The 20,000-nt window shown below is 41.6% G+C and overlaps 1 protein-coding gene across 1 annotated transcript in view; it reads left to right on the plus strand.

Annotated features, from left to right (window-relative positions):
* The window catches only part of LOC307148400 (ryanodine receptor 3), a 176,833-nt gene that overhangs the window by 100,433 nt on the left and 56,400 nt on the right, over positions 1-20,000 (plus strand). Inside the window, exons 49-71 of the mRNA XM_079853889.1 lie at positions 112-281; positions 1,357-1,577; positions 1,647-1,737; positions 2,941-3,081; positions 4,015-4,178; positions 4,449-4,527; positions 5,985-6,074; positions 6,154-6,300; positions 6,450-6,512; positions 7,213-7,288; positions 8,712-8,838; positions 8,914-9,029; positions 9,136-9,203; positions 9,823-9,944; positions 10,229-10,278; positions 10,358-10,418; positions 11,852-12,090; positions 12,350-12,431; positions 13,297-13,427; positions 13,726-14,037; positions 15,300-15,540; positions 18,551-18,638; positions 18,715-18,807. Coding sequence (XP_079710015.1) covers positions 112-281; positions 1,357-1,577; positions 1,647-1,737; positions 2,941-3,081; positions 4,015-4,178; positions 4,449-4,527; positions 5,985-6,074; positions 6,154-6,300; positions 6,450-6,512; positions 7,213-7,288; positions 8,712-8,838; positions 8,914-9,029; positions 9,136-9,203; positions 9,823-9,944; positions 10,229-10,278; positions 10,358-10,418; positions 11,852-12,090; positions 12,350-12,431; positions 13,297-13,427; positions 13,726-14,037; positions 15,300-15,540; positions 18,551-18,638; positions 18,715-18,807 — 2,972 coding nt within the window. The remainder of the gene's footprint in view (positions 1-111; positions 282-1,356; positions 1,578-1,646; positions 1,738-2,940; positions 3,082-4,014; positions 4,179-4,448; positions 4,528-5,984; positions 6,075-6,153; positions 6,301-6,449; positions 6,513-7,212; positions 7,289-8,711; positions 8,839-8,913; positions 9,030-9,135; positions 9,204-9,822; positions 9,945-10,228; positions 10,279-10,357; positions 10,419-11,851; positions 12,091-12,349; positions 12,432-13,296; positions 13,428-13,725; positions 14,038-15,299; positions 15,541-18,550; positions 18,639-18,714; positions 18,808-20,000) is intronic.

A 20,000-nucleotide genomic window follows, 5' to 3' on the forward strand; every position in this document is an offset into this window, starting at 1 on the left:
CTCTCTCTCTCTCACTCACTCACTCACTCACTCACTCACTCTCACACACACACACACACACTCACACACACACACACACACACACACACACACACACACACACACACACAGACGGCAGTGTCACTGAGCCTGACGTGTCGGCCAGCTTCTGTCCGGATCACAAGGCCCCGATGGTGCTGTTTCTGGACCGTGTCTATGGCATCGAGGACCAGAGCTTTCTTCTGCATCTGCTAGAGGTGGGATTCCTGCCGGACCTGAGAGCCGCCGCCTCGCTGGACACGGTCAGTCACAGAACACACACACACACACACACACATCATCTGATCCCATGAGCCTCTCTGTCTCACCCGCAGCGCTCTGTCTGCTGATCGAGTTTAAAACACTAATGCTGCCAGTTTAAGGGATCACTCACTTCTGTTCCTAAAGTAGCTGTGGGAAACTGTGTACATGATCACAGGGTTTATTGCAGTAGAAGTCAAGTCACGTTTATTTCTAAAGCGCTTTATGCAACAGGGTTTTTCCTGGCTCAGAAACGGTCTTCGGTGGTGGCCGACAGACACTGTCATCCTTTCAAGCTTTTTTTTAGCTGTGATTTTACCACTGGATTTCATAGCTTTGTAAAATAAAATCCTTCTTTGCTAGACCTGATAATCATTTGGTATATAATCATATCAGTATCAAAAAGTAGAACAAAAAAGTAGCATTAAAAAGTTTATTTGAACTAATAGTCAAATTTTCTACCATATACAATTGAGTAAAATTAGCAGCTAACTAACAACAACTCGCTTTGCATTTTTTTTCTGGTTTCACCTCACTCCAGTCTAAACTAAATAATGTTTTAGGTAATTTCTACACACATTTTTTTTACTTTTCTACAAAAATCTACACTGTCATATAAATAACCTGAAAATACTGTAGATTATTAAGGTTAAACCTTGCTAACCACTCTTACTAAAAAATGAGGTACGCACACTTACATTCTCATTTTAAGAGGTGTTCTGAGTAAAGAACTAGTTTGATTTGTTAACATTAGTTAATGTATTAGGCTAACTAACATGAACTAACCATTTATTATTTTATTAGTATTTTGTATTTATTAATCTTAGTTAAAAAAAATCCAGCTCATTGTGTGTTCATGTGAGTTCACAGTGCATTAACTAATGTTAACTAATACAACCTCTGATTTCAATAATGTAGGCTCCTAGTAAATGGTGGATAGTTTGCACGTTTGCTTTGTAAACACTTCCTCCTCCTCCAACTGATCCAAACCACATGATCCTGTAGCTTCCAGACAAGCTGATGAATCACGTACGGTCTGAGTTCTCTTGATTCATCTCGTCTTCTGTCCATTCCCAGGAGGCTTTGCGCACCACTGAAACGGCTCTGGCCATGAACCGGTACATCGGTTCTGCGATGCTTCCTCTGCTGACCCGCTGCGCTCCACACTTCTCCGGCACCGAACATCACGCCGCGCTCATCGACTCCACGCTTTACACCATCTACCGCCTGTCCAAGGGCTGCTCGCTCACCAAAGCCCAGCGGGACGCCATCGAGGAGTGCTTACTGGCCGTCTGCAAGTGCGTACGCCTGCTCGAGTAGATCAGAAGCGGCAGACTAGATGATTTAACCTCTGACCTCTGTTCCAGGTACCTCAGACCCTCCATGTTGCAGCATCTTCTGCGTCGGCTGGTGTTTGACGTGCCGCTGTTGTCTGAATACTGTAAGATGCCTCTGAAGGTAAACATCATCTGATCATCGCCTTCATACATGACAGAGATTGTGTTTATACTTCCATCATGTCTCTGTAGAGTTTTCTTCACCATATCTCAGTTTTATTTCCCTCGGTTATTCTGTAGCGTGACTCCACCCCTTCTAAGTCACTCCCACATTCATCATGCCAGATTTGACTCAGTCCCCGCCCCTTATCTAGGCCCCGCCTCTCTCAGAAGCCCAGCACATGCTTTAGATGTTTTTCATGCCACGGCCCCCATATATGATCATTCCAATGCCATTAGCATTAGGATTCCCACCCCAAAAATTAAAGGCGGCGATTGAGGTTATGCATTGACGTCACTTTCCCGCGGGAACACACTCGCTCAGCCGGACTGAGTGGCAGAAGAGCTGCTGAGTGACTGGATTTAATAGAGGAAACTGTGAAAACACGAGTAAAACAAACGATCAGTTTAAACTAAAGGTTGGACTCGATATAGTGTTCCTTACAACTTACCAAAGATCCAGTGATCATGGATATTGTCATGCAGTCAATAATCGTTTTTCCAGACATTTATATGAGCCTGATTTCAACGTCTAGGAAATACATAAAGCAAATTTGCCTGTGAACGCTTTATATGAATACAATATAAGTCTAAATCCGGTTTTGCCACTCAGTCTTTTTGACACTCTGTCTTTTTGCCACTCGGTGTTTCTGACACTGTCTTTCTGCCACTCAGTGTTTCTGCCACTCAGTCTTTTTGACACTCTGTCTTTCTGCCACTCAGTCTTTCTGCCACTCAGTGTTTCTGCCACTCAGTCTTTCTGCCACTCAGTGTTTCTGCCACTCAGTGTTTCTGCCACTCAGTCTTTCTGCCACTCAGTCTTTCTGCCACTCAGTGTTTCTGCCACTCAGTGTTTCTGCCACTGTCTTTTTGCCACTCAGTGTTTCTGCCACTCAGTCTTTCTGCCACTCAGTGTTTCTGCCACTCAGTCTTTCTGCCACTCAGTGTTTCTGCCACTCAGTGTTTCTGCCACTCAGTCTTTCTGCCACTCAGTGTTTCTGCCACTCAGTGTTTCTGCCACTCAGTCTTTCTGCCACTCAGTCTTTTTGCCACTCAGTCTTTCTGCCACTCAGTGTGTGTAACCGCAGTCACTCCGGCCGATGGTGACGTCACACGCATAACCTCTATATATTTTAATGAGGATGATCGTGTGTGTGTGTCGCAGCTGTTGACGAATCATTACGAGCAGAACTGGAAGTATTACTGCCTGCCGTCGGGATGGGGAAGTTACGGTCTCTCGTCTGAAGAGGAGCTTCTGCTCACCAAGAAGATCTTCTGGGGAATCTTCGATTCTCTCTCTCAGAAGGTGAACAGGGATATTTGCTCGTTTGTGATTGTTGGAGCATGCTGGGTAATTATGTGGCTGTACACTTCCATTCAAAAGTTTGGGGTCAGTAGATTGATCATTTAATGTGACAAGGACACATTTAACCCTTGTGCTGAACATCCTTTACCTAATTTGGTGTTAAAAATTGCTTGCAAATCTCTCATTAAGCTATATTGTCAACTAATATTGGTCCATAAACTCAGATCAATGAGGCCTATGCTAAAACATGTGCTAACTGAAAGGAAACAAGTTGATGTGCAATATTTGTTGATAACAGCATGGCGAGAGAATTATAAGCAGCTTTTTGTAGGATGCTCATTTTTGACCAAAACACCATCATTTTTGTGATGTTATATCCTGGGTCAGTAGGTTTTAGTCCAGTGCAGTAACATTGACTAATGTTTTCTGGAAAAAGAAAATCTTCTCCGGGTCAAAATGACCAGAATATAACATGAGAGCTAAGTGACAATAAATACATTTATAATGTTCTAGATTCTATTTCAAACAAATGCTGTTCTTTTTGAACTTTTTATGCATCAAATAATCCTAAAAAATAAATTGTATGATGGTTTCCACACATTTTTTTCAACATTGATAATAATGAATGTTTCTTGATCATCAAATCATCATATTAGAGTGATTTCTGAAGGATCATGTGACACTGAAGACTGGAGTAATGATGCTGAAAATTCAGCTTTGATCACAGGAATAAATTACACTTTACTATATATTCACATAGAGAACAGATGATTTACATTACAATAATATTTCACTGTTTTACTGTGTTTGATCAAATAAATGCAGCCATGGTGAGCAGAAGAGATGTCTTTCAAAAATAAAAATAAACCTCAGCGACCCCAAACTCTCGGCCTGTTATATTGAGTCTTTGACTCTGTGAATGTGTGTGTGCAGAAGTATGAACAGGATCTGTTTAAGATGGCCATGCCGTGTCTGAGTGCCATCGCCGGAGCTCTACCTCCCGATTACATCGACTCGACGCTCAGCACAACGCTGGAGAAGCCGGTGTCTGTGGACGCGCAGGGAAACTTCGACCCCAGACCCATAAACACAGCCAAGTACGTGCATATGACAGTGAGAGACTCAGAGACAGAACAAAAAATAGATACAAAAATTAAATAATCATGTATATGAATGTACACCATGATTCAAATGATCACTGACTGATTTAAACAGACTCCTTCACAGATATCAGACATTAAAAAATTCAAAGGGGTGTTTTCAGTCCATGATATGCTCAACCTATAAAACTAAATAAAATATTTACAAATGCAAATCTGAACATTGGCGTTCTGGGACGAATGACTTTCCTGGTTTTCCTCTCGCAGCATCTGCCTCCCCGAGAAGCTGGAGTTCATCGCACACAAATACGCTGAACATTCCCATGACAAATGGGCCGCTGAGAAGGCGAGTCGATGAAACAGACCTGTCGTTCTTCTTACATTTCATACAGATGATCGGAGACGAGCGTGAAGCAGGACAGAAGCTCACTGCATGATGAAGCCTGTAGAATCCAGTTAGAATGAGCCTAAAATTCAACATATCAGGGCAAAAATGCCCCTGGATGAGTTTTTGTCTCACACAGTATTTGTCACGTTATAGTTACGCAATATCACACGAGTGCTGTTTTTGTCCCGAATCGCACGAGTGCAAAAGTGATATTGATTTTATACAGCAGTTCAATAAATAAGAAGTTAATATGGGGTTATTTTAGACACAGTATTGTCTGCTTTTGCTCATTTTGCCAATGAAAATATTAAGATTAAAGCCTGAGCAGAACTGTTGTGCGTCTCTGAGCAACACACAGCAATGTTTCATTTCTGAATGAATCTGCGTTTGAGCGAATCAGTCGGGTGAACCAATGATTCAATGACTCGTTCATAAAGAGAGCCATTTACTTCACTCCTGAATGATTCTGTTTAAACAAACTGAATGAATGATTCAATAACTTACTAATTTAGATATTTACCGCCACCTACCTGGCAGTTGTAGTTTCTTATTTAGGGTATCATTTATATTTCATATTTCCATATTTAAAAAAAAAAACTATTAAAGGGATATTTTGAAGAATGTTAAAAAAAGTGAGGAATTTCTTAAAATATCTTCTTTTGTGTTCCTCAGAGGAAAGAAAGTCATACAGGAAAAAATATCATGGTTGTTATAGCCTAAAAAGTGTGTGTAATAAATTCTATGTTCAATCAAATTTAGAAATTTTGTAATGAATATTTGATTATTTTCTCATTTAACACAATAAGGACTTTACATTATCTTTTGGGGGGTAATTAAATGTTTATTTGTTATTAGATTAATGAATCAGCACATCATGTAATTAATTCGATTAAAATATGTAATTGCTTGACAGCCCTAATACAAATATACATTTCTGAATTGAAAACAGATAAAAAAGTCACAATAACCTTTTTTACACTGCAAAAACGGATGTTCTTCCTCATATCTTCTTAAATCAAGATACATTTACCGGAGAAGAAAAATTACGTGAGATATTAAGTCTTGCTTTCTGAAAATTAATGAAAATTAAGTGAGTTTATGATTAAAACAAGAACTAAAATCTGTCAGTGAGGTAAAAAAAAAAAAAAAAAGTAATAATCTTGTTTATCTGTACTGACACTATCAGATGAAAACAAAACTTCTGAATGACACTTTTGTCTTCTGTCATTACAGCTGAAATTGTGTCATAATTGAATAATATTTCAGTTTATTACTGTACAGCTGCTTTGAAACATCTGTATTGTATAGAAATACACAGAGAACACACTAAACATTGACTTTAATTGACTGTAAGCTGCTTTGGATAAATGTGTAAATGCAAGCGTGAGAGATGTTTCCGTGTGCTCGGTGTTCAGGTGCTTCTAGGCTGGAAACACGGAGAAACCGTCGATGAAAAAGCAAAAACTCACCCGATGCTGAGATCCTACAAATCGCTCACAGAGAAGGTACAAACCAGCCCTCAGAACATCCAGCGCTATTGGATCTTGACTCTCAGTGTGAGTGTTTGCGTGTTTCTGCCCGCAGGAGAAGGAGGTTTACCGCTGGACGGTTCGCGAGTCCCTGAAGAGCATGTTAGCGATGGGCTGGAGCATCGACCGAACCAAAGAAGGAGAAACCATGTTTCAGCAGAGAGAGGTGGAGAAAATGCGGCGCATTTCACAGGCCTCTCAGGTGTCTTTGTGTTTAATCGTTTGCTAACTGTAGAAGTGCAATGATTTAATCAATAAGAGACCAGCAAGCCTCAAATCAGATCATGAACAATGAGCCCAATTCAATAACACAGAACTGATAGATTCACGTTTGCGATTGTGTGTATTCAGGGTAACGGCTTCAATCCGAGTCCCGTGGACTTGAGCAGCGTCCAGCTGTCCAGAGAACAACAGGTGACATCATCCAACATCTGGAGATTTGTGCCCACATTGTACAACAGTTCGAATTTATGGTTAACTAAAACTTGAATTAAATGATGTACTGATATGTCTTCACTGCATAAATTATAAATGAAATATAGATCAGTCCTTATTGAAGCTACAAAAGTTATTCAGTCAAGAGCAGTGAGTGATTTTCTCTTCTTCTTTGATTATCCTTAATGACTGCAGGTTTATTAGGCTGCTGTCACTTTAAGACCAAATGCACATGACGCGGATCTGATGCATCCAATTTTCTTACTTTAAGACTTCATTTAACTCCTTTAAGACTGTGTTTGCAAGGATACTTGACAAAACAGGCATTTTGGCTTAATTTTGTGTGTTTACTGCACTGCGTTTTCTTTTGTGTCTTATCGTGCTTGAATAGTTTAAATGCATTTGCATGAATAAGAGCGTAATCATATATAATAATGCTGGCCAGAGGATGAAGGGGAAAAAACGGATGCTGCGTTAATTGCATTAAATATTTTTAACGTGTAAAACTGAAAAAATGAATCGCATGCGTTAACGCGTTCATTTTGACAGCCCTAATATTACAGACCAGCGTGTTCATTGTATTATTGATGCAAGTGTATTCTAGGTAGACTCTGGACTTTCCAGGGCTAATAGAGTGGTTTCTGGGTGGTTTTTGAGTGTTTTGTTGTCTGTTTTTCAGTCGATGGTTGAGGTTGTGGCTGAAAACTATCACAACATCTGGGCCAAGAAAAAGAAGAGTGATCTGGGAACTAGAGGTTTGTCTCTCTTGTCCTCAGCTTTCAGTGATTGTGCCGTGTGAAGGTCATACGTGACGTGTGATGGTCATGCGTGACGTGTGAATAATGTCATGCATGACGTGTGAATAATGTCATGCGTGACGTGTGATGGTCATACGTGACGTGTGAATAAGGTCATGCGTGACGTGTGAATAATGTAATGCATGACGTGTGAATAATGTCATGCGTGGCGTGTGAATAATGTCATGCATGATGTGTGATGGTCATGCGTGATGTGTGATGGTCATGCGTGACGTGTGAATAAGGTCATGCGTGACGTGTGAATAATGTCATGCGTGACGTGTGAATAATGTCATGCGTGGCGTGTGAATAATGTCATGCATGATGTGTGATGGTCATGCGTGACGTGTGAATAAGGTCATGCGTGACGTGTGAATAATGTCATGCGTGACGTGTGAATAATGTCATGCGTGACGTGTGAATAATGTCATGCGTGGCGTGTGAATAATGTCATGCATGATGTGTGATGGTCATGCGTGATGTGTGATGGTCATGCGTGACGTGTGAATAATGTCATGCGTGACGTGTGAATAATGTCATGCGTGGCGTGTGAATAATGTCATGCGTGGCGTGTGAATAATGTCATGCGTGACGTGTGAATAATGTCATGCGTGGCGTGTGAATAATGTCATGCGTGACGTGTGAATAATGTCATGCGTGGCGTGTGAATAATGTCATGCATGATGTGTGATAGTCATGCGTGACGTGTGAATAATGTCATGCGTGACGTGTGAATAATGTCATGCGTGGCGTGTGAATAATGTCATGCGTGATGTGTGATAGTCATGCGTGACGTGTGAATGTCATGCGTGACGTGTGAATAATGTCATGCGTGACGTGTGAATAATGTCATGCGTGGCGTGTGAATAATGTCATGCGTGACGTGTGAATAATGTCATGCGTGGCGTGTGAATAATGTCATGCATGATGTGTGATAGTCATGCGTGACGTGTGAATGTCATGCGTGACGTGTGAATAATGTCATGCGTGGCGTGTGAATAATGTCATGCGTGACGTGTGAATAATGTCATGCGTGGCGTGTGAATAATGTCATGCATGATGTGTGATAGTCATGCGTGACGTGTGAATAATGTCATGCATGATGTGTGATAGTCATGCGTGACGTGTGAATGTCATGCGTGACGTGTGAATAATGTCATGCGTGGCGTGTGAATAATGTCATGCGTGACGTGTGAATAATGTCATGCGTGGCGTGTGAATAATGTCATGCATGATGTGTGATAGTCATGCGTGACGTGTGAATGTCATGCGTGACGTGTGAATAATGTCATGCGTGGCGTGTGAATAATGTCATGCATGAAGTGTGATGGTCATGCGTGACATGTGAAGGTCATGCGTGTCGTGTTGCGTGTGCTCTCAGGTGCAGGAGGAACGCATCCGCTGCTGGTGCCATACGACACGCTCACTGCCAAAGAGAAAGCCAAGGACCGAGAGAGAGCACAAGATCTCTTCCGCTTTCTCCAGACCAACGGATACGCCATCAGCAGGTGCAGACGTGTGCACTTTTACACGCGTGTGCTCGCACGAGGACTGAGTGTAACGTGCCGTTGTGTTTCTCCCAGGGGTCTGAAGGACATGGAGCAGGACTCTTCCTCCATGGAGAAACGCTTCGCCTACAAGTTTCTGAAGAAGCTGCTGAAATACGTCGACTCCGCACAGGAGTTCATCGCTCACCTCGGTCAGTTTCTTCTGTTTGTCTGGAGTCATGCGATTCCCCAGACGCTTGTTCTGTCACAGATTCTGTTTAGATCATGAATTAACCGTCACACTCTCGCTGGTTTCAGAGGCGATGGCGGCCAGTGGAAAGAACGACAGGTCACCACATGAACAGGAGATCAAGTTCTTTGCTAAGGTTTGATCATCTAATTGTAATTATATATACACACATTCAAACCAAAAATGATTCAGACACTAGATATAATTTTTTATATTTGTTTTACTAGTGTGTGCAGGACACTATAGTTCATTTCTGTAAGTGAGGAGAGCAAAATAAAGTAAACTGTGACATATTATACCCAATAATTCTCCATACAGTGACTACCAGTAAAATGTATAAAAAATTGGGACCAAAACTGATTGGGACACTTTGAGCTGATCATGTTTTGCTGAAGTGTGTTGTCTTTAATTGCTAATGCTCTTTTTACACACAGACTGAACACAATGAAGCATTGCTTGGTGATTGGTTGAGCTAAACTGGTATTATCTAATTGTGTAGTTAAATTTAACAGCTGACAGATATTCAACATAATTCATGTGTGAGACAGTCTAACAGAAGGACGGACAAAACCAGTCAAATATCAACTGAGTTCTGCTCATATTTTATCACCATTTTCTAAACTATAGCGAATAAACTGAGATGATGTGAGAAATGTTGAAGGTGTGTGAATACATTTTGGTTTGACTGTATAATATACACATATTCTTCATCATACGGAGTTTAATTTCCTGTTTACCTGTTGTACTTCCTGTAGGTGCTCCTCCCACTCATAGACCAGTATTTTAAAAACCACTCGCTCTACTTTCTGTCGTCGCCCACTAAGAATCTGAGCAGCAGCGGATACGCGTCTAACAAAGAGAAAGAGATGGTCACCAGGTGATGCAGCGTCTTATGTGACATAATTGATTATGTAAATATGTATCTTGTCGTTAAAATATGTCGATTCAATTGAATTTCTTCTTCGGTCGTGACGCATCATCTATAAATGTTGATTTATATGGCCTTTTTTATTTTTTACTCCATGGTGGAAATGTTATGTGTTATGATATATGAATATTTTGGTGGCTAATGACTCAATCAGCAGTGATTCTTCGCTCTTCACTTGTCTAAGCTTGCGTTTCTTCTTCCTCTCACTGTCTTCTTCACTTCTCTGCTGCTAGTCTGTTCTGTAAGCTGGCCGCTCTGGTTAGACACAGGATCTCTCTGTTTGGTAAGATCATCGTGTCTCTCTCTCTCTGTGATATTCATTGAGTGTTTGGTTTTCAGTGGTTTCTGGTGTGTGTTTGTAGGAAGTGACTCCACCACTATGGTCAGCTGTCTGCACATCCTCGCACACACACTCGACACCAGGTACGAGTCCTTCCATTTCACCGACCTGCATTATATTTCATTTTTCTTACTCATTTTGGGGTGCTGGTTCAAAAAATTTACCTGTTTTGCTCTGGGATGTCATACGGAGTCGGTGAAAGTGTTTGTCGGATTGCTGAAAGTGTCAAACGATATTTCGCTTGCGGTTGATTGATTTTACTCGAACTTACCACTGCCTTTTTGATACTGTGGATCATAGTATCCTTCTCTGGCATCTAAAACATTGGGTCGACATCAAGGGTTTAGTTCTTCTCTTAAAGACATGACTTTTCCTGTAGCTTTGTGTAAGTTTTCCTCATCCTCAGCTCCTATTATTAGTTGAGTACCTCAGGGCTCCTTACTGGGCCCACTTCTTTTTATATATATATATATATACATGGGAATAATTTTTTATTTCCACTTTTATGACTATTTTATGCCTAACTATGATTTCAAGGTTAGAATAATGGCCAGTAACAGAAGAAAATGCATGTTTTCTGCTATGTTTTTTACTATATCCAAACTTTATTTATTTATTTATTTATTAACTTGTCTTTTTGTGAATTTCTTTCACATTAAATTAAGTATTTTATCATATTTTCCCACTCCTTTGCAGAAGTTAAATGACACATTCTGAATACTACTTTTTGTCATAAAAATCAAAACAGTGATTCCTATCTTCCTCTGAGTGGGGTTGCATCTATTTTTTAAATTTTCATCTGCTTTTCACATGTATGACAATATTTTATGCATAATCCTGATTTCAAGGTGAGAATTATGGTGGAAGAAAATGCAATCATGACCCAGATATTCTGTTTTTATTCAAACAGCAACAGAAAAATACAGATTTATTTATTTATACTTATTAACCTGTTTATGTTGAGTTTGACATTAAATGGAGTATTTGAACATATTTTTCCACTCCTTTGCAGAAGTTAAATATCACATTTTGAATTTTGTCTAAACATTTGGCTACTTTTGTAAGTGCAAGTGCATTAAAGCTGATACATATAATTTGAAAAATCCTCATTCTTATTTTGCGATTAAGAGTCTTTTGATGTTTTTGACCTCAAAGTAGGTGATATTAGGGATTTTTTGCAAATCAATATTTTCCAGATCCAGTGCTGTGTTATTAAAGGTGCTGTATGTAACTTTTTTACTCTACTAAAGCATAAAAATACCATAATATGTTTGCAGATATTTAGGAAACATGCTAAACATGCCCTCAAACTGGCAACCCGCGTGAGCGTCGAGTCTGAGGAGGCGGGGAAACAACGATCTCTGATATTTTGAATTTGGACTGCAGTACCTATTTTGACCACTAGATTGTTTGTCATTATTACAGACTGCACCTTTAATGCCCTGATTTCTTATGGATATGTTAATGAGATCAAGCTGATTTGTTGGACTGCGGTGACGGATGGTTTCTCTCGCAGGACCGTGATGAAATCCGGATCCGAGCTGGTCAAAGCCGGTTTGAGGACGTTCTTCGAGAATGCCGCTGAGGATCTGGAGAAGACGTTGGAGAACCTGAAGCTGGGCAAGTTCACTCACTCGCGCAGCCAGATGAAGGGCGTCTCGCAGAACATCAACTACACGACCGCGGCTCTGCTGCCGATCCTGACCGCGCTGTTCGAACACATCACTGAACATCAGTTCGGCTGTGACCTGCTGTGTGAGTCGCTGCACAACAACACGCCAATGTCCAAAAGTAGATTCTTTCTCATGTTGAGCTCATGCTGACTGTTTACTTTCTAAATTCATGTTCCTGCTCTTATTGAGCGTTTTATGATGTTATTATAAACAAACAAAAAATCCTCTGAAACATCTTTTCTTTTCAATAATGTTAAGTAAATAAAAATGATTGGAAATGTCATATAGGCTTACTTTTTTTTTTTAACTCTAATGCTTGTGTTTTCTGTGTGTTTTCTCAGTGGATGATGTGCAGGTGTCGTGTTATCGAATCCTGACCAGTTTATACGCGCTGGGGACTGGAAAAAACATCTATGTGGAGCGGTGAGCGGATCCCAGAGTCTTCTTCACCTGAAGCTGATGTGTTGGACATGCTCTTATGCTGTGTGTGTGTGTTGTGTTGTGTGTGTGTCTGTTGTGTGTGTGTGTCTGTGTTGTGTGTGTGTGCCTGTGTTGTGTTTCGTGTTATGTGTGTGTTACATAATGTTCTGTGTGTGTGTTACGGGTGTGTTACATGTGTTGTGTGTGTGTGCCTGTGTTGGGTTTGTTGTACGTGCGCGTTACATGTGTTGTGTGCGCATGCTTTACATGTGATGTGTGTGCGTGTTATGGGTGTGTTACGTGTTGTGTGCGTTTTACATGTGTTGTGTGTACATGACACGTGCGTTACGTGTTGTGTGTGCATGTTACCTGTGCCTTTTTCATGTGTTGTGTGTGTGCATGTTGCGTGTGTGTTAAATGTTGTGTGCATGTGTTACACGTGCGTGTTACGTTACGTGTGTGTGTGTGTGTGTGTGTGTGTGTGTGTGTGTGTGTGTGTGTGTGTGTGTGTGTGTGTGTGTGTGTGTTACGGGTGAGTTACATGTGCTGTGTGTGCGTGTTACATGTGTTATGTGTATGTTACATGTGTTATGTGTATGTTACATGTGTTGTGTGTGTGTGTGTGTGTGTGTGTGTGTGTGTGTGTGTGTGTTGCGTGTGTTGTGTGCACGTGTTACACGTGCGTGTTACGTTATGTGTGTGTGTGTTACGGGTGCATTACATGTGTTGTGTGCGTGTTACATGTGTTATGTGTATGTTACATGTGTTGCGTGTATGTTACATGTGTTTTGTGTCCGTGTGCTTGTGTTTTCTTGTTGTGTTGATGTGTGTGTGTGTGTGTGTGTGTGTGTGTGTGTGTGTGTTGTAGGCAGCTCCCGGCGCTGGGCGAGTGTTTGGCGACTCTAGCGGGTGCGATGCCCGTTGCCTTCCTCGAGCCACTGCTCAACAAACACAACCCTTGCTCTGTGTTCAACACAAAGACGTCTCGTGAACGAGCCAGTGAGTCGCACACGCCGCACTAATGCACTTCCTGGGGTTCATTCGGTCACGCACGGGTGCAAATCTGTTGTTTTTATTGCAGTTTATGATGATGATGATGATGAGCCATATTTGAAGCTACCTGACAACAGCCAATTAACACACCTGTGACGCATCAGTTCAACTAGACATTCATGCACCAGTTTGTTGCATCACTTGAAAACTATAAACAGTCTACAGATCTTACTGTGTGTGTGTGCGTGTCCGCGTGTGTGTGTGTGTCCGTGTCCGTGTCCTTCCCTGTGTGTGTGCGTGTCAGTCGTAGGGATGCCGGAGAGCGTGGAGGACGTGTGTCCTGAGATGCCTCGTCTGGACGCTCTGATGAAGGACATTAATGACATGTCTGAGTCTGGCGCCCGATACACAGAGATGCCTCACGTGATCGAGGTGGTTCTGCCGATGCTGTGCAACTACCTGTCGTACTGGTGGGAGCGAGGCCCGGAGAACCGACCCGGCGTCTGCAGCTCCACCGTCACATCAGAGCACCTGAGCCTCGTCCTGGGGAACATCCTGAAGATCCTCAACAGTAACCTGGGCATCGACGAGGCCTCCTGGATGAAGCGCATCGCAGGTGAGCAGAGCTGCGCACACACACACACACTCCTGCGTTCAGTCCTGCGGGAAAACTTTTGTTCCATTAACACTAACAAAGTTAAAGCAGATATTCATCCACACTGACACTGCACTGAGATGCTATTATAATTATCTTTATTTTGAATTAGTTTGCATTTTTATATTTTATGTTTTCGTTAAAATTAATGTTCCAGTAATTTTATTTGTTTTTTCATTTTGTTTTTGTTTTTTTAAAATAAGTTTTCTTTTTATTTTATTTTTTCTATGTCTGTATAGTTTTTCATTTTATTTCCATTTCGAATTAGTTTGCATTTATAGTTTTGGTTTTCATTTTAATTTAGTTTTTTATCCATATTTTGAATTACATTTTATTTTTTATATATATTCCTATTTTTGTTTTTATTTTTAATTTTAGTTAAAGTTTTAGTAATTTTGTTGTGTGTTTTTCTGTCTTTATTATTATTATTATTTAAAAATATGTCCACATAGTTTTATTAACTTAAAATGTGTTATTTTAATACTTAAACTAAACAAAATTGAGAAAGGTTGCTTTGGCAACTAGCTGAAATAAATGTTTATATGCATTTTTATATTTTCTGTGTTCATTTTAATTTTAGTTAAAGTTGTAGGAATTTTTTGTGTAATTTGTCATTTTTATTAGTTTTTTAAAAATGTTTATATGTTTTTTTATTAATTTTTATTTTAGTTTGAGTTATTTTAGTTACTTTTTTATTTTATAAAAAGTTTATCATATTTCAAGTAACACATTTTTTTATTTATGTTTTTTATTTCAGTTGACTATATTAACCCTGTAACAGGTTGCATGCTTTCGCAAATTGCATGCATTTTTATTTTAACCGTGATAGGGCCAGAAGCTACATAGTGTACCTTTTATTAAAAAAAAAAAAAATGACAGAAAAAAATATTACTAAAACATTAATTAAAATAGAAAATTAAAATGAAAAACTAATTCAAAACAGAAATAGGAACCATAGTAGTACATCAGTGATACTTAAATAGTCATGATTATGTTATTATTTAAAGAGCTTATTTAGAACCTGCTGTTTAGTTTTCTAATGCCTTGAGTGTGAAACTAATCCTAATCATGCATGCTAAATAATACAGACACTATCCCTGCCTGCTTCCCTACTGGATAGCAGATGCAAACTCTATGCGATCACACTACACATGCTTGTTAGCGTTCACAGATGTAGTTAGTACAGTAGTGTCAACGTGTGTGTGTGTGTGTGTGTGTGTCAGTGTACGCTCAGCCCATCATCAGTAAGGCGCGGGCCGACCTGCTGAAGACTCATTTCTTGCCCACGCTGGAGAAGCTGAAGAAGAAGACGGTGAAGGTGGTGTTGGAGGAGGAGCTTCTGAAGGCCGAGAGCAAGGCCGACACCCAGGAGGCGGAGCTTCTGATTCTTGACGAGTTCGCGGTTCTGTGCCGAGACCTGTACGCCTTCTACCCGATGCTCATCCGCTACGTGGACAACAACAGGTGACGCGACACACACACTGAGACACGTGACGTCATCAGATAGAGACACATGACGTCATCAGATACAGACATGTGACGTCATCAGATAGAGACACGTGACGTCATCAGATAGAGACACTGAGCTTCTCCCGAATGACCGAGCTCCTCATCCTATCTCTAAGGGAGCGTCCAGCCACCCTGCAGAGAAAGCTCATTTCGGCCGCCTGCATCCGGGATCTTGTCCTTTCGGTCAGGTTGCTGTTGAGAACCATGGCCTCGGATTTGGAGGCGCTGATCCTCATCCCAGCTACTTCACACTCGGCTGCAAACCGCCCCAGTGCATGCTAAAGGTCCTGGTCTGATGGGGCCAGCACGACAACATCATCCGCAAAAAGCAGAGACGAAATCGTGTGGTCCCCAAACCTGACACCCCTCCGGCCCCTGGCTGCGCCTAGAAATTCTGTCCATAAAAATTATGAACAGAACCGGTGACAAAGGGCAGCCCTGCCGGAGTCCAACGTACACCGGGAACAAGTCTGACTTACTGCCGGCAATGTGCACCAAGCTCCTGCTCCGGTCGTACAGGGACCGGACAGCCCTTAGCAAAGGGCCCCGGACCCCATACTCCCACAGCACCCTCCACAGGCCGCCGTGAGGGACACAGTCGAATGCCTTCTCCAAATCCACAAAGCACATGTGGACTGGTTGGGCAAACTCCCATGAACCCTCCAGCACCCTGTAGAGGGTATAGAGCTGGTCCAGTGTTCCACGGCCGGGACGAAAACCGCACTGTTCCTCCTGAATCCGAGGTTCTACTATCGGCCGTATTCTCCTCTCCAGTACCCTGGCATAGACTTTCCCGGGGAGCCTGAGAAGTGTGATCCCCCTGTAGTTGGAACACACCCTTCTTAAAAAGAGGGACCACCACCCCGGTCTGCCAGTCCAAAGGCACTGTCCCCGACCGCCACGCGATGAGGCAGAGGCGTGTCAGCCTAGACAGCCCCACAACATCCAGAGACTTGAGGTACTCAGGGCGGATCTCATCCACCCCCGGTGCCTTGCCACCGAGGAGCTTCTTGACTATCTCGGTGACTTCAGCTTGGGTGATGGACGAGTCCGCCTCTGAGCCCTCAGCCTCTGCTTCCTCAGTGGAAGACGTGACGGCGGGATTGAGGAGATCCTCGAAGTATTCCTTCCACCGTCCGGTGATATCCCCAGTCGAGGTCAACAGCTCCCCACCTCCACTGTAAACAGTGTTGGGAGGGCACTGCTTCCCTCTCCTGAGGCACCGGACGGTTTGCCAGAATCTCTTCGAGGCCGACCGGTAGTCCTTCTCCATGGCCTCACCGAACTCTTCCCAGGCCCGAGTTTTTGCCTCCACAACCACCCGGGCTGCAGTCCGCTTGGCCCGTCGGTACCCGTCAGCTGCCTCATGAGTCCCGCAAGCCAGCCAGGCCCAATAGGACTCCTTATTCAGCTTGACGGCATCCCTTACTTCTGGTGTCCACCACTGGGTTCGGGGATTGCCGCCTCAACAGGCACCGGAGACCTTACGGCCACAGCTCCGAGCGGCCGCTTCGACAATGGAGGTGGAGAACATGGTCCACTCAGACTCAATATCTCCAGACTCCCTCGGGATCTGGTCGAAGCTCCGCCGGAGGTGGGAGTTGAAGATCTCTCTGACAGGAGACTCGGCCAAACGTTCCCAACAGACCCTCACAATACGCTTGGGTCTGCCGAGTCTGTCCAGCTTCCTCCCCTGCCATCGGATCCAACTCACCACCAGGTGGTGATCAGTTGACAGCTCCGCCCCTCTCTTCACCCGAGTGTCCAAGACATACGGCTGGAGGTCGGATGAAGCGACCACAAAGTTGATCATCGACCTCCGGCCTAGGGTGTCCTGGTGCCATGTGCACTGATGGACACCCTTATGCTTGTTTGTTATGGACAAGCTGTAACTAGCACAGAAGTCCAATAATAGAACACCGCTCGGATTCAGATTGGGGGGCCGTTCCTCCCAATCACGCCCCTCCAGGTGTCACTGTCGTTGCCCACGTGGGCGTTGAAGTCCCCCAGTAGAAGTCCCCCAGTTGGAGCACTTTCCAGCACCCGTCCCAGAGACTCCAAGAAGGCCAGGTACTCTGCACTGCCGTTCAGCCCGTAGGCGCACACGACAGTGAGAGACCCGTCCCCGACCCGAAGGCGCAGGGAAGCGACCCTCTCGTTCACCGGGGTAAACTCCAACACATGGCGGCTGAGCTGGACCAGCCCGCCGCCTCTCACCATGGGCAACTCCAGAGTGATAGAGAGTCCAGCCTCTCTCCAGGAGTGTGGCTCCAGAGCCCAAGCCGTGCGTGGGGGTGATCCCGACTATCTCTAGTTTTTATTTTGATTATTTTTAATGATTTATTTTAATAAAAAAAAAAAATGTGTGTGTTTTATTTTGATAATTACTATTTAATTTTCACGTTATGATTTAATAATTAGTGTTTCATTTTGATTGATTTAATTATACAATTACTTATGTTAATTAAAAAATTTTAGATTGTTAGTGTAATAATGAAATTAAAGGATTTTTATATTTTTTTACATTTTGAATTAATACTTTTTTATTTATTAATTTAATATATATATATTTTTTAATTATTTAATTTAATTAGACATTTATTTTTAGTGTTTTATTGTTAGTGTTCTTTTATTAATAAGGAAATTAAAGAGGTTTTTTTACATTTTGAATTAATAATTTATTTATTTATTAATTAAATTCTTTTTTCATTGTTTTTTAATTATTTAATTGAATTAGACATTTATTTTTAGTGTTTTATTTTGATTGTTTATTATTATTTAATTAGTCATTAGTGCTATTATAAATGTTTTTATTTTATTTTAGAATTAGTTACTATCACATTGATTTAATTGTTTTTTATTTTTACATTATTTTAATTCGACATGATTTATTAGTATGTGTTTTAGTGTGTTTTGTCTGTATTTGACACTGATGAAGTGTGTGTGATGTGACGCATTACTCCAGGTCTCGCTGGCTGAAGGAACCCGATGGCGACTCTAACGAGCTCTTCAGGATGGTGGCAGAAATCTTCATCCTGTGGTGTAAATCTCACGTGAGAGCAGCTTTATCTGTGGCGTATCACGTGATACTAATAATCCTCGTGATATTAAAACTGTCTGTCTCTGCAGAACTTCAAGAGGGAGGAGCAGAACTTCGTTGTTCAGAACGAGATCAATAATCTCTCCTTCCTCACCGGAGACAGTAAAACCAAGATGGCCAAGGTACGAGTGAGAGTTTCCCATGATGCTTCAGGAGCTCAGCTGCAGTCACATGACATCAATGAGTGTCTTAACTCAGTTCAGTGACGTCACTCTACAGGAACAACAAGTGTTTGGTTTCATCATATTTCATTAGAATGGAAGAATATGCTTAGAATAGACACTTTTCACCATCCGACCAATTCATAAAATCAAGTTCCTTGCATAAACAAAATAAAAAACAGTAAGATTTCTTTTTAAACAAATTAATACTTAATACACAGACTAAAATACACGTGCATTAAATTGATCAAAAGTAACATTAAAGGCATTTATAATGTTACAAAAGATTCTATTTCAAATAAATGCTGTTCTTTTGAACTTTCTATTCATCAAAGAATCCTGAAAAATAAAATGTATCACAGTTTCCACAAAAATATTAAACTGTTTTCAACACTGATAATAATCATAAATGTTCCTTGAGCATCAAATCCTCATATTAGAGTGATTTCTGAAGGATCATGTGACACTGAAGACTGGAGTAATGATGCTGAACATTCAGCTTTGATCACAGGAATAAATTACACTTTACTGTATATTCACATAGAGAACAGATGATTTACATTATATTAATATTTCACTGTTTTTACTGTATTTTTGATCAAATAAACGCAGCCTTGGTGAGCAGAAGAGACTCTTTCAGAAACATAAAAATCATACGACCCCAAACTTGTCCATAAACCGGATGACAGAAGTGAACGAGTGTTTCATGTTGAATTTTATGCGAAGGATAAAGAGACAAGCGCTTGTGAAGGCAAACTCTCTCTCTCTCTCTCTCTCTCTCTCTCTCTCTCTCTCTCTCTCTCTCTCACTCACTCTCTCTCTCTCATTCTCACTCTCAGTCTCCCTCTCTCTCTCTCTCTCTCTCTCTCTCACTCACTCTCTCTCTCATTCTCACTCTCTCTCTCAGTCTCCCTCTCTCTCTCTCTCTCTCTCTCTCTCTCTCTCTCTCTCTCTCTCTCTCTCTCTCTCTCTTAATCTGCACGTTCCCACACTAAACCAGCCGTCACCTACTAATATCACATGCTGATATCCTCGTGATTAATCTTCCTCCGCTACTCCATTACACTGTTAGATTTGTTTTCACAGGAGAACAAATGCCACATCATAAACACATCGACCTCGAAGACTAAATGACTAAATGCATGCGTTTATTA

Source organism: Squalius cephalus, assembly GCF_949319135.1.
Source record: "Squalius cephalus genome assembly, chromosome: 20".
Classification (NCBI taxonomy): Eukaryota; Metazoa; Chordata; class Actinopteri; order Cypriniformes; family Leuciscidae; genus Squalius; species Squalius cephalus.